The sequence below is a fragment of the Podarcis gaigeae genome (assembly GCF_964106915.1).
Source record: "Podarcis gaigeae genome assembly, chromosome: 1".
Taxonomy (NCBI): domain Eukaryota; kingdom Metazoa; phylum Chordata; class Lepidosauria; order Squamata; family Lacertidae; genus Podarcis; species Podarcis gaigeae.
In genome coordinates, this window is record NC_139678.1 from 82,768,090 (window position 1) to 82,783,162 (window position 15,073).

The 15,073-nt window shown below is 44.4% G+C and overlaps 1 protein-coding gene and 1 long non-coding RNA gene across 14 annotated transcripts in view; one reads left to right on the forward strand and one right to left on the reverse strand.

The window, feature by feature from the left end:
• LOC310826891 overlaps positions 1-15,073 on the reverse strand; it is a 155,493-nt gene that overhangs the window by 51,539 nt on the left and 88,881 nt on the right. The window lies entirely within an intron of this gene.
• TNKS1BP1 (tankyrase 1 binding protein 1) overlaps positions 9,669-15,073 on the forward strand; it is a 28,292-nt gene continuing 22,887 nt past the window's right edge. For 4 of the 13 annotated variants that reach the window (XM_083743037.1, XM_083743038.1, XM_083743040.1 and 1 more), the window contains exon 1: positions 9,836-9,952. Coding sequence is in view for 4 of the 13 variants with exons in the window: in XM_083743028.1 (XP_083599154.1) it covers positions 10,354-10,356 (3 nt within the window). In the remaining 9 variants the exon portion in view is untranslated. Of the gene's footprint in view, positions 9,953-10,336; positions 10,357-15,073 lie in introns of those variants that run through there. The other 9 variants (XM_083743028.1, XM_083743033.1, XM_083743034.1 and 6 more) reach the window with 4 other exon arrangements.

A 15,073-nucleotide genomic window follows, 5' to 3' on the forward strand; every position in this document is an offset into this window, starting at 1 on the left:
TGGCGTGCTGGGCCAAAACAAAGGGGTATTGTGCCCCTTAGACAGAGTGGGAGCCCTTTGGGAAACATAAAAGCAGGGCATGGTGATCAAATCCATCATGTTTAATCTTTTGCATCCTGTATTGTTATTAGTCAGGAGAGTTGCTGCTTTGGCTAACATTTGTGTTTCTCTTTAGAAGGCCATTTATGTTGTTGGCCATCACGGTATCCCCTGGCAGTAGGTTTCATATTTTAATTATGCATTCTTTTGATTACTTTTATTTATCTTAAAACCAGCTATATATCCTTTCCAATGAAGAGCTGTGAACTCTTGTTATTTTAGAGTGGGCAACTTTTCAAAATTCCTTACCCAGTACTTCTCATAACCTTACGTGCCAGTCTTGTCCCACCTCAACACTTCCCACTCACACAAATCTAAAATCCTCAAATGATTGACATTTTCTTTGTAAGGTACGTGGGCTCCCCGTGATCATTTTATTCATGTTTTTTTCTTTCGACAGCTGTAGGGCTTTGTATTGAGGTTCCCAGAACTGCACACACATTACTAAATGTGCGCACATACCATAGGTTTTTATATGATGGTGCTATGATGGAAGCTGTGTTTTTCAACTTTCCTTATAACATTTAGTAAATATTATATTCGGTGTTCATCCTGAGATTCTGACCAATTCAGACATTCTGTAGTTATGTGTACTTAAAATCATCATAACCCACAGTGAGAAAAACAGGCCTTACCAGGGGTCAGACCAGATGTGATGGTAGCAGTTCAATGTATTTAACCAAAGAATCCCCCCCCCCCAGTTTTGCCTAAGGAATGTGTCTGATTTTAACCCCAAAAGGCATATGTGGGTAAGGACTGCAGAATGCTCCTACACCAATCACTCAGCCTATTGTGGCTTCTCTATGTGACTGCTTTTCTCTGACATTGGAAGTGATCTTGGCTGCATGAAAGCACTTTTTGGGAGGGGTAGTGGTGGAGAAGAAAGATTGGCTACAGACAGGGTAAGCCACGGTCTAGTGGGGAAAAAGGATTTCCAGCTCCTCTCATGCACATGCTTCTTTTGCTTTTCAAATAGTCCCATGGCCTGTACATGATTAAGGAGAATGCCATATCAAGCATGACACACCTACCACAGTCATATCTAGTTGAGCTTTCAACCTATCATTTTCACTGGTTTGATCATTTGGAGCACTATGTGATTTCAATCCTTCCCAAACTGTGTAGATATGGAATAGCTCTTGCCCCCTTCTCACTCAAAAGTCGAGCTTTTACTTTCCCACTTCACTACTCTAGTTCTCTCTACCCCATCAGCTTTTGCAAATTTAACTGCTAGGTGGCAATTAGTAGCAAGGTGGATTTTCTATCTAGCTCCATTACTGTTAAAGCAGCCTGAAGTTCTTTTTCGTGAAAGGACAGTTAATTTGAGCTAGGGGACTGAACCATGATCCAATTAGTGTGGATTACCGGTCCTCTGCCATCCATTAAAATGGCTGTGGGAACCTTTTTGAGAGCTGTCTTGCAATCACCTGTGAGTCAGACAGCATTTTCTGCTTTGGGATAATTGAATAAGCACTGAATTGTTTTACTGAGACCTGGTACGAAAGAATCTATCTCCTGCTTGTGCTAGGAATTGAGCGCAGGAGTGCTCCAAAGGGTTTGTAAGTAAGTTTGCAATTAAAGCCAGCAGCAAATTCCTATTTGCACACTTGGAACCAACACAAAATGTAAAATTCCTGAGGTCCTTGTGTTTGCTTTGGCCAAGCTTATACAAGTCATTTGCTGGAAATGTGCATAGGCTGCCAAGAATAAATGGGGGGGCCGGTTTCATCTACCTGTAGGCTACCCTGCAACTGTAGTATCTTGTCTCATGCTGCTCTTTTGACTGAACAGCTGAGATTGGCAAGCAAATGGCCAGCCTATTCTGTGGTCCTAGCAACCCTTTTATCCAATGGTCTTCCTGTTTTCTGTGTATTTGCTGGACAGCAGCTTCCATGGAAGTAGTTAACTAATTTACCTTGCTTTGTGAGTGTTGGCTAATTAGGCATTGACCAGATGAAATAAAGGATAGGGCTCTGGTATTTCTAATACTTCCCAGGCAAATAGGAATGAGAGATTTTAGGGAGGTGGTGTATATGTGGGAGAAGGGACGCGTGTAGCACTGTGAGTTAAACCACAGAGCCTAGGACGTGCCGGTCAGAAGGTTGGCGGTTCGAATCCCCGTGATGGAGTGAGCTCCCGTTGCTCGGTCCCTGCTCCTGCCAACCTAGCAGTTCAAAAGCACGTCAAAGTGCAAGTAGATAAATAGGTACCGCTCCGGCGGGAAGGTAAACAGCGTTTCTGTGCACTGCTCTGATTTTGCCAGAAATCATGTTGGCCACATGGCCCGGAAGCTGTACGCTGGCTCCCTCGGCCAATAAAGCGAGATGAGCGCCGCAACCCCAGAGTCGGTCACGACTGGACCTAATGGTCAGGGGTCCCTTTACCTATATATGTGGGAAGGGAGGTTGAATGATCTAGCTAGAGACAGTTGTAGACATAAATTCCTGAGCTGAGGTTATAGTGGACAATATAGCATGGCAATATTTGCAAGGCAGTAATGCAGTCCTGTAGTCCTGTACTTGCAAATAAGTTGTGGTTTTCAATGGAATTACTGTCCTAGCTAAGTTGTGTAAGAATAAAAGATTGGGGGTGGGGGGTGGGGAATGGATGGATTATGGATGAAGTAGATTGTTGTGTATAGAAGCTCATGACACAATTTTTTGGGTGCTGCTTTGGCCACCGCACAGCTGTTCTTCTGGGGATTTGTCTGCTTTTTTGTGAGAGTCTCAGTCTTTATTCATCCCCAAGAAGCATTGTAAGATTGTATCTCAATTATAAACCCAAAACCCTGGGGGAAAGAGGATGCACAGGATAGATAATGCTTCACTTCTAGGTCTACTAGGTATTATCATTAAACAACGGGATACCCATTTCAGCCTTAATAATGTGGCCCTGTTTCTGAAGGGGCATGTAAATTGATTAGTCCCACCCTAACCTTGTTCTGAATTCAAATGAGATGATTGAGGTGAGGTAGCTTTCATGCACTCTGAGCATGAGAAAATTGACTGCTGATTTCAAATACAGCTGTGCCTGCTTCCAAAAGAGAGAATTTAAATACTCTGTTTAAGATAAAAACTTGGGTGTCAGAAGATCGTCTACCTTTCTTCCTGATACCTCAGCGTCTTTCCACGTTTGCAGCAATGACTGTGAATGGTTTAGAATCTCTAACTATTTTAAGGGAAAGACTGTCTTTTAGACCTATATATGGCTCAAAAATATGTCCTTTCTGTTCCTCATTAACCTTCCATGCTGTGGGAGTGTGAGAGAATAAATAACTAAAAGACCCAGCCAGCAAGAGTGCTGAGGATTCCTAATTGCTAATACCTTAATATTCTAGATGAGTGTGACTATAACCTGTCTTAAGTCCCCATCTAGTGGCCAAAATAATAATTTTAAAGCTTACCCAATAAAACAACCTATGCAGGAGATCTAAGCATATACACTCTGGAGTGGGAAATATAATTTTCCACTGATAATTCCCTGTTACCTTTGTATTCAAACTGATTTAAAGCATGTTTTATGGTTAATGTTGCTGCGAAGGATTGTGAAATATGAGTGGCAATGCAACTTTCAGCCAGGAAGGAGTCACTTAAGGAAGTCTGCATGTTCAAAAAAATATAATCCCAAATAGATCTACAGTTGAATAAGCAGAAGATTTCCATATAGATATCATGTGCTCATTTTAGATTTACCTAGTCTGGCCAATTGCGAAACTTCGAAGATGTAATGCAGTCTCAAGTGAGGTTTCAAGTGCCCCGTCAAGTAGTGTTTTGTGTGATCGGTTCCAGTTTTTGCAGCCTGATGTTGTTGGGAAGGTGCTTGCGAGTATGTTTCCAGTTGTGCCCTCTTGGCCCTTGCCCCTCATGGCTGACTAAAGCTAGCTAGGGGGATTCAGGCCAAGGTGAATGTGTTTCTGGGCGAGGTGCTGGCTGCCTTGAAGGAGGTGATAGTGTGACCCAGGGGTTGGCAACCTAAGGCCCATGGGTTACAAGTGGCCCACGGGGGGCGTTTAACTGGACCACGAGCCACCCCCAAACCACGCACTTGGCGAGTCCCTGCGCACTGCGCTAAACCGGCGTAGCATGGCGTGGGAACTCGCTTCCGCAGTGCCGTAAATTGCGGGCATGTGTGCTCACGATCTGGCCCATGGAGGGATCCCTGCTGGAGTGAACCGGCCCAGGCGAGGTAAATCATGCCTGACCCCTGGCACTGTGACCATTTCTGGGGTGGGACCCCAAAGGAAGTAGGCTGAATGCAGGATCCTTCCAATTCCTGGACCCAGCAAGGATTCAATTGCTGGAATAGCCAGGCCTGCCTGGCAATGGCCTGATAAGTATAGGTCCTTAAGGGAACAAAGGAGTGGCTCAGTGCCAGAGGACAAACGGGTGGACTCCCTGGTTAGTTACAAAGAGTTGAGAGCTGAGTGAAATGAGCTAGATGCTGGATGCCAAAGCGTGAGGCTGGAAAGGCAGAGAGAGGAAGAGGGAAGAGAGAGAGCTCCAGGCTTGAAGTCTGCTGGAATCCAAGGCTGCGGCTATGGAAGAAGCAGGAGGATGCTTTGGGGTGTTAATGCTGTGTGCGCCTCCATCGCAGACTCAGGTTGTATGCATGTGTAAATAAACCACATATCATAAGGACACAGTCTCTGCTGTGCCTCCTTCCAGAACGGAATGTCAGCTCTTAACAAGTGCCTGGAACCCCTGGAATCTTGCACTGCTCAGATATTAGGGTATCATGCAACAGAATTTAATTACTCCCCTGTTACATTTACCCGCTTTGGGACAAGGTACCTAAGAAGGGACACAGATGCAGACATTCCTGGAGGAAACTGATTGTTTAGACCAGTGGTTCCCAATTAGCTAAGTGCTGCAGACTCCCTGTTTCTTTTGTACTCATTTCTTTTGAAAATTTTGATATCTCTATGGTAGTTTTTATTATGAGAATGGTGCCACAGACCTCTTGAGTCCCCATGGTCTGCTAACCACCAAATGGCAACCACTGATACAGACCCATTCCAATCTGGGTTCAGACCAGGGTTTGGGACTGAATCTGTCTTGATCACCCTGATGGATGACCTCCAAGGGGAGAGTTGTAGACCACCAATGACTGGAGAACATCATGTTGGCCACCTAGGTTCATGGTTGTGACTGAGCCCAAGGATCCTTTTCTGTCTTTTGAGACTGACAATAAAGGATTTGGTCCTTTTCCCTCATCAGGGGCCATACTGTGGCACTGTCAACACGTCAGTAAGTTGGGGATGTTTGGGCAGCATGTACTGGTATGTGATCTACTAAAAAGGAAATGCTCACCCCACCATTCTGCTTGAACTGGGGCTGACCCATGAAATACAATGAACCAGTAATAAAGACATGTCTCTGTAGTGTGTTTGATTTCCTAAGAGCTCTGCTGTATCAGAGCCAAGGGTATGCAGGTTCTAGCAGGCTGTTTGATGCACTGGCCAGCCACATGCTTCTGAGAAGCCCACAAGCAGACCCTGAAAGTAATAGCCAATCCCTGCTGAATGTCCCGTACCATTTAACCTTTAAAAGTATACTGCATATGAGCATAGAGGTTCCATTTAACTGTTGTGCCTACTAATTAACCAATCTACCCACAGATTTACTGGATCCCCTTTTAAAGCCATCTAAGGTTTTGGCTATCACCCCATCCTACGGCAGCAACTGCCATAAAATTAATTATGCATTCTGGGACAAAGTATTCTTTTGCTTTCCTGACTCTGTGGTTGTGCTTTTGAGTGGCCCCAAGTTTCAGAGAGGAATATTGTGATATTAATTTATTATGTTTGACTTTGGTATGGAAATTTGTTCCTGTATGTTTGGATGTAGATCTCTTTATACTTTATCTCATTATACAGTGGTACTTAATTCGTTCTGGTCGTCCGTTCTTAAGCTGAAACTGTTCTTAACCTGAGGTACCACTTTAGCTAATGGGGCCTCCCGCTGCTGCTGCGCTGCCACTGCACGATTTCTGTTCTCATCCTGAAGCAAAGTTCTTAACCCAAGGTACTATTTCCGGGTTAGCGGAGTCTAACCTGAAGCGTATGTAACCTGAAGCGTATGTAACCCGAGGTACCACTGTACTTTTTATGTTATAAATAAATAAACAAACATCACAGAACTGCAGAGTTGGAAGGGACCGTGACGGTCATTTAGTCCAACCCCCTGCAATGCAGGAATATTCTGCCCAATGTAGGACTTGAACCCACAACCCATAAGAATTTAATGTCCTACTAACTGAGCTACCCCAGAAAAAAGGAAACTGAATATTTCTACCCACTTTCTACAAGCCAAGCTTAATTGCTTCAGATAGATCTCAGTCCTGTCCCTTTTCTTATTTCTAAACCAAAAATACCCATTTACCCTTTCCACCTAGGGAAGGCACCACAGCAGCCATTTGCCCCCTGTTATCATCTGTATTAGCCTTTTCTTTTTCCAGCTACAGGCTCTAATTTTGCAGATGGGATAATCACAACTGTAAACAGTATCCCAAATGCATTCTTGCCATGAATTTGTTGATTTATTTTAGAAAATTTCTGCACAGAGAGTTAATACAAAACTACCATAAAATAATGACATAAATAATTTTTTTTATTATACTTGTTAATGTGCTTGTTACAGAAACATATTTGGGTGACTTACGACACAGTTAGGAACAATCATTACTATCCCATTAACAAATCCGTACACTGATAAATCCAGAAAAAACCAACAATTCACAGGTAAGTCTTTAGTTGGTGCCAAAATGATGTCTGAGAAGTTGCCGGGTGGACCTTGCTATGGAGGGCATTTTACAGGTGGAGAGCCACAACTGCAAAGGCCCTTTTCATTGTCACTCAGGCTCCTTCAGAGTGGGAATCTGGAAAATATTAAAGCAACAGCATTAGAGGAGCAAAACAGGGAGGTAGGGTGGCAGTGGCTCAGGGCCCTGAATCTTCTGCTCCTCTTAAAAAAACTTTTAAACATTGCTTTCAGGGTAGTTGGACCCATTGCAAAGTGCAGTGCTGAGGAGACCACAGCAACTTTCCATCTTATTTTGCAGAGTACTAGACAGTGTACTAGGCCCGTAAAATCTTGTTGGTACCTCATTAACTCACAGTAAACCTGGGGACCAAGAGCCAGAGGTCTTCCACCATCACCTCTGAAAATCACCCCAAATTTGCATGCATAAACATACAAATGCATGCCACCATTCTGTGCCCCAGTCATTTAAGTACTGTACCTAACAAATCCCTGGGCCACAAACAACAAACTAAACAAAGAAAGACCACAAGCTTAACATGAGTGAATGGTGTGATGCAGCAGCAAAAAAACCCCTAGGCTATATCAACAGAAGTATAGTGTCCAGTTCAAAGGAAGTAATAGACAGGAGGCGGGCAGGTGTGGAGGACTCCCTGGTCCTGAATGGGGTAACTGGGCCTGTGAAAGACCAGGTGCGCAGCCTGGGAGTCATTTTGGACTCACAGCTGTCCATGGAGGCACAGGTCAATTCTGTGTCCAGGGCAGCTGTTTACCAGCTCCATCTGGTACGCAGGCTGAGTGAGACCCTATCTGCCTGCAGACTGCCTTGCCAGAGTAGTGCATGCTCTGGTTATCTCCTGCTTGGACTACTGCAATGCGCTCTATGTGGGGCTACCTTTGAAGGTGACCTGGAAACTACAACCAATCCAGAATGCGGCAGCTAGACTGGTGACTGGAGCGGCCGCCGAGACCATGTAACACCGGTCTTGAAAGACCTACATTGGCTCCCAGTACGTTTCCGAGTACAATTCAAAGTGTTGGTGCTTTAAAGCCCTAAACAGCCTCGGTCCAGTATATCTGAAGGAGCGTCTCCACCCCCATCGTTCTACCCGGACACTGAGGTCCAGCGCTGAGGGCCTTCTGGCGGTTCCCTCACTGCAAGAAGCCAAGTTACAGGGAACCAGGCAGAAGGCCTTCTCAGTAGTGGTGCCCGCCCTGTGGAACACCCTCCCACCAGATGTCAAAGAGAACAACAACCAAACTTTTAGAAGACATCTGAAGGCAGCCCTGTTTAGGGAAGCTTTTAAATATTACTGTATTTTAATATTTGGTTGGAAGCCGCCCAGAGTGGCTGGGGAAACCCAGCCAGATGGGTAGGGTAATAATAATAATATCTATCTTGGTCAGACCACACCAGGAGTACTGTGTCCAGTTCTGGGCACCACAATTTAGGAAGGATGTTGACAAGCTGGAATGTGTGCAGAGGAGGCCACCAAGAGGATCAAGGATCTGTAAACCAAGCTCCATGAGAAATGGTTGAGGGAGTTGGGTATGTTTAGCCTGGAGAAGAGAAGACTGAGAGGCGATATGATAGCCACCTTCAAAGATCTGACTGGTGGTCACATGGAAGATGCCGCCAGCTTGTTTCTGCTGCTCCACAGGGTAGGATGTGAGTCAATGGATCCGGATTAAAAGGAAGGAGATTCCACCTAAATAAGATATTTCTGGTGGTAAGGGGAACACACTATCTTGGGAAGAGATAGACTATCCTTCATTGAAGTTTATTAAACAGAGGTTGGATGGACATCTGTCAGGACTGCTTTAGCTGTGACCCCTGCATTGCAGGGGGTTGAACTAGACGAAATTCCATACAACTCTATAGTTCCAGGATTCTAAGTGGGTCAGTTTAAAAATACATCGCTCGCAGCTCAGTCCTATCTATGTCTAGTCAGAAGAAAGTCCCCACTTCCATTGGGGTTAAGTGTAGGATTGCAGCCTCAAGACGAGGTGGAATAAAAAAGAAAGGGAGAAAAAGTGCCACAAGAGAGGGGCCGGACTTCACCTTTTGCAGGAGGGACTTCCGTAATCTGGTTGCCATAATCTGATCTAGCAGTATCTCCCTAGTAAGAAGGCGTGATGATACTGCTGATCGTTTTATGTGTAACACAGCAGCCGCGCGGCTCAGCCCTTCCCTGCAAAGCTTCCCTCGGGGTGGGGCTTCAGTTTCGGAGTACATTACAGGCACAGGGGTCGAGAGGTTCACCTCGACTCCGGAGTTGTTTGTTGTTTAGTCGTTTACTCGTGTCCGACTTTTCGTGACCGGAGTAGTGCTGTTAATTAGCCCATCACTTGCAACACGTGGGAAAAGTGGGAGAAAGTTAAGGGAGGTGCGGATCCCGCGCCTGCAGGGACTTCTTTAAAGTTTTTTTTTTTGTTTTTGTTTTTTTTTGTGCATAATTTTTATTGGTTTACAAAATCAAAATACAAACAAACATAACGATTCTCTACATATTCTGACTTCTTTAAAGTTTTGATCCTCGGCCAAACCCAAAACAAAGGAAACCAACAACAAGAATGAAAAGCAATTGTTTATTGTGTGTACATAAAAAACACATGACTCCAAGCTCCTTGTGAGTCCGGGATGGGTTGCAGAAAAAAAAAAAAAATTAACAATGGAGAAATATTTCACATGCCAGTGGGGGGGCTGTGAGCTGGAGAGTGGGGTGGGGTTTCTCCAAAGCCCCGCCCTTTGGCCGTGCTCGTAAACCTCCTTTTTTCCCCTTAAAAAGGCGGAGGCAGCGAGGTTCTCATAAAATGTGTAAGCCGAAGCTTCCTTGCAAGCCCAGCCTCGTTGGAGTCCCTGCAAGTCTCGGGAATGTGACACGTGGGGGTGGGTGGCTCTGTATTTGCATGCCTCATGAATATGCATAGAAGTGGGCGGGGCGAGCCTGGCCTTGATTCGAACGTCATGAATATGCACAGTGCGAAGATCTGCTGCGCCTACGTCGGGCCGTAGATCGCCGAGCTTGGTAAGGGAGCCTACGCAGAAGCCCCCGCCAGCGGGGAGGGCTGTGCATTTTCGCCCACATCCCGAGGTGGGGCTGGCAGGAGATCCTCCTGGGGGTCGCTGGTGGGGGGGGGGAGATGCGTGCGGGGGGAGGCGTGCGAAGGGAACGGACCGCGAGGATAAGGAGGTGGCGTCGGAGGGCCCTGGGCAAAAGAGCTTAGGGGGAGGAGGGCCAGGTGCCCCCCCTCGCCCCCCAAATCGGTAGATCGGGGGAGCTGTGGATCCGCGTGCGGGTGGGTCGTCTTCGGCTCAGCCCCTTGCCCGGGATTGAGTCGAGGCGAGTCATGGTGGCCGGGGCAGCAATTGTTCTTTGTAGCCCCTTCGCTGCTGCAGGGATTGTGGAAGGCCAGGCCTGGAGACCCGACTGCAGGATGGTCTAAGGAGCGGGGATGGCGGATTGGTCGTAGAGGGAAGGCCAATTAGGACCATATGGTATGCCCATATGCTCTTAAAGGTAGCTTGTATGCCTTCTCTGCTGTAAGCGGTGCTGTCATTTACACTGGCCAGGGGTAACTGTCCTCGGGCCGTCTCCCTGCTTCCTCGCTTCTGCTAACTGGCACCCCTGCTCGCCGCCTTTGTATGCTTTCTGCTTAATGCGTCCTGAAGCTGCTCTCCACCCCCTTTTGGCTGGAGTTTCCTGCAGTTCTGCCTCTCACCACTCCCTCCCTTTCTTGGCTGTGATTCCAAGAACACCCAACTTAGAAATACTTAGCTCCCTTTAAATCTTGCTGAAAACCAGTTACTGCACACAGACTTTATGAACCTGAAGTACACCCTGTGACCTCTCCTTGTACCCATTTCTGCACCACAAAACACTGCCTCATGCTTGCTGAGCTCCCATCTTCTTTCATGATATTTCCTTGTTGCTTGTGAAAATAGTGGTCTGAACGGGGCTATGAGGACTGTCTAAACTGGCTTTTAAAATTCTGCCATTTGTGAGTGTTGGTTGTTGCTTATTGTTTACAATGAAACTTATTCTCTGTTGGGAGAAATCCACCCCTCTCTTGTACTTTAATCACGTGTCAACATTCTCCCACATGCCTTCTGTTTCCTGTATTTCTGCACAATTCTTCCCCCTAATAGAATTATGAGTTTCTTAGCCCATTAACTACTAATCTAGTGGCCCCCTTTCCAATTGCTGTGATAACCTCTTTCCTATCAGCCCTGGTTTCTATTTGGGATTCTTTCTTTGATCTTCTCTGTTTCGAAATAGGAAGCAATACATTTTTAGAATAAATTCATAATCTGTGCCTTGTAATAAGCCAGTTTTGTTTCACAAAGGGCCAAGTTTACCTAAATACATCTGTTCCTGGTGTCGTTCTTTTCTACCGCTGCTCCTTGAGGAAGAGTCTCCTTTTTATTATCCTTCTGTGACTGTTTCCTATCCATTATTTTTTATTAACATGGTATGTGTGCATTCTATGGACATGCTGAGATTAATGTCCCCTTCATATGTGGACTGTGCAGACAAAGTGGCAGACAATGATTGCTGCAAGGGTCTTACAGGCTGAAAAGGCAGGGTGGCATGGGAAACAATAGCCCAAAGATGGCAAGGGATTTAGTAGATGGATGCATTTAGTAGATCACTATGGCAGCTGAATTACATTGTAGTAAGCATGTGCTGTCTTTTTACTTATTCATTCCTTCGACTGCAAACTATCAGAATGCAAGTGCTGATGAAAAGCTGTGCAAGTAGTAGTCTGATTCAGTGCTAATTGCATAATAGGTAGTCCCTGCACAAGGCAGCACCTTCAGAAGAGAGAGCGGGTGGGGAAAGTTGCACCCATATTACTCTCCACCCCCCACTAGAGCACCTACCATTGCTTCTTAGATACCTTTACTTGCTCAGCTCTTTTCCCATAAGAGCTCCCTTGACACCATTGTTTCTGATGTTCTATGGCGGAAGAAAGCAGTTTAACTGATTTTTGTTGTTGTTGCCAAGTTTCACCTTCTTGTAAATGCAATTCAAAGGCTTTACCATCTTCACCTCCGCAGTCCTATTGCATCAGTGCTGGGAATCTGGTTATCCATATGAGGAAATAGTGCTACTTCAACTGAAACATGAAATATTTGTGCTTACAGTTGAAGTTGTTGAAGCTTTAAAAAATGACTACAAACCAGCATTTTAAGAAAGTATGATCCTGGCATGGGCTGGGAATGGGAATGCAGCCATTTGGGAGACTTGCTGTCTGGATTCTAAAGAACAAATAAGTAAGCAACTTTTATTTATACTGAGTAGAGGGGCTAATGTAGAGAAGAATCTTATTGAGGTCCCAGATCTAAACCCACCTGTGGCATTAGAGACTCTTTTGTTCATGATGCACAGTTCTAGAGGAACAAAGTTATAGCCCAACTTGATTTAAATTCATAGTATGTTGGGAGAGTAGTCATTGATGCATAGTCCAGCCATGCAGTGTTAGAAACTGAGATATGAAAGTTAGGAGCTGAATGGCACCTTAAACCTAGGTTATGGTGCAACAACGGAATGTCTAGAAACGCTTTTTTATAACAAGAATACAAAGCTGAAAATGAATGAACTGCAGCTAAAATATTATGTTCATTTTTCACATGGTCTAGTCCAGTGTTTCCCAACCTTGGGCCTCCAGCTGTTTTTGAACTACAACTCCCATCATCCCTGACTAGCAAGACCAGTGGCAAGGGATGATGGGAATTGTAGTCCAAAAACAGCTGGAGGCCCAAGGTTGGGAAACGCCCACCCCCTAATATTCTTAAGAGGGTCTCTTCTCCAGTCTTCAGAGAGTAGCTGGAAGTGGGGAGGCAGAAAAAGGTTCTCCTTTCCTTTCACTCTGCAGTTTTAATCTGAAATCTTAGGCACAGTACTGTGCCCAGAACTCAGAAACTGCTCTCCCTAATGAAATTCCCTGTCGCAAAATGCGCCTAGAACAATGGGAGTTTTGAACATTGCAGCCATGGTGTGAGTTGTATAGTTTCCTCTTCTTCATATACTTTCTGCTGGAGAAGTTTTGTATAATGTCTTGGAGGTATAAATGCTTCACAAGAAGAGCCTCTGTAGATATCAAGCCATCACCTTTAGGTATTTTCTCAGTTCTACTTTCTTGGCCCAGCTTTTGTACTTTCTTCTTTTTACCTACACCTATTGGTGCCTTTTTCTCCCACGTCGTATCTGCTGTTTGTTCATCCCCTGGTTTTACCTTAACCAAATCCTTATTATAGTCTTTCTGAGTGCTTTCCTTCCTGTGGCATTCCAGTTGAAAATCCAGGGAGGAGTGGATTCTGTTGCAAGTTGTACTCATTTAGAAGTCTGTGCCTTCTTCATCCTATGTCATAGGGTTGTGGAGGTGCAACTATATACATGACAAAAACAACTATTTTGCTTTAGATATTCCTTTCTATTCTTTACACTGTGAACTTGCCTGTCTTCTCTGCCTTCTGTTGCCTCACTCTTGATCTTTAAGAATTGCCTTTCTGCATATCTCTGTTTCATCACGGTAGCCCAAAGCTCAGCTGTTAATATTATGTGCTTCCTTCTTCCTAAGCGGTTTCTAATTCTGATCTCTCAGTTCCTTTCTTGAAACAATTATGGATTGTCTTTAATAATGCATCACTATTAAAGTTAAAGTCCGGTTGGCATCCGTGTGTCTCAGGAGACAATGGAGGAGTGTGCCTCTGGGGGTGAGGTCAAGTTGTTGGAAGGTTGCATCGCCTGCTGTGGCTGTGGAGACCCATGTGGGAAAGATACGTTTTGTTGCAGCTGGGGCAGAAAGTACCATTTGGGTATATATGCCCCTTTCTGTTAGTAGTAGTAGTAGTAGTAGTAGTAGTAGTAGTAGTAGTTGTTGCAGCTGGGGCAGAAAGTACCATTTGGGTATATATGCCCCTTTCTGTTAGTAGTAGTAGTAGTAGTAGTAGTAATAATAATAATAATAAATTTATTATTTATACCCCGCCCATCTGGCTGAGTAGAAAGTCCAGGCGCTGAAACTAGATTTTGCAACTATCTGAAAAGATCATGTCTTGCAAGTTAATTTTTTTGATCAAGTGTGAAAGAATTCTCTCCTCAGGAGTCTCTCATAACATGAGATACACTCTTGGGAAAATAGAAATTGTACTGTGATAATTTCCATTTCAAGACTGAAGCTGTAATCTTATAGCTGCTTACCTGAGAGTGAGCCCCATTCAACTCTATGAGTTGCTTCTGAGTAGACATGTATATAGGATGGGTTGTCAGTCAGTGTCTAAATATAAAACAGTTTTTTCTTAATATTCCTCCCCCCCTCACTTTAGAAGCCAAAAGTAACCACCCTTGCTTATCTTTCTTTTTGGTTTTTGTTTACTAGCTTATTGTGTGTATGCATATGTGTTTTACCAAGGCACTTCCTCTTTGAAGGCTGCTTTACTCTTGATGATTTTCCTGCATTGACATTGTTGTTTCTTTAGTACAGGAACAAGCATATACCATCTAATCTGACACATGTTTCTTTATATGTACCCATGGCAAAATGACCATGCATTCATTTTCCCACATAGAAATAATGTTTGTGTAGATAACAAAACAACATGTTTGGCAGTTTTAACTGCTTGATGAAATATAGTTTGTGTACTTCCTTGTATTTTGTAGAAAGGACTTGCCTGTTTCAGGAGCCTCTTTGCCTGACAGGTTAAAAACCATACTTCATCTATGAAGAAAAGTAAGAGAGCTGAGGAAATAGGATTGGACTGTTTCTCTGCCTTTTTTTTTATTCTACCTTTATTTAGTTATACTAGTTCTGAATTTGGAGAGAGTCTCATCTTGCGTATTTTATTGTGTGTCAGGTATTCACTGCCTTAATAGATTTTGGATGGGGTTCTGGGTACCTTAATGTGTTGCTGGTTTTCAATGTCCACTCAGGTTTCATCGGCTCTCCTTCAGCTATCTTCTCCACTAAATGAAACTCTTTCCCCCTTGCAGGGGATTCTGTATTCAGAAGCAATAGTTCACTCAGGAAGTTCTTGCTGAGTAGGATAAACAGAATGGTACCTCAGACACAGGGGTGTGCAAAGTTGCAATAAAGATTTAAGTTAAGGCAAATGAATGTGAGGGGAGAGAGGTTATATGAACAAGTAGCTTAGGCAAAAATAAGGTCTGGGGCTTTGCAAATGTTGGGCTTAGGTGCTACCAGGCTAGAAG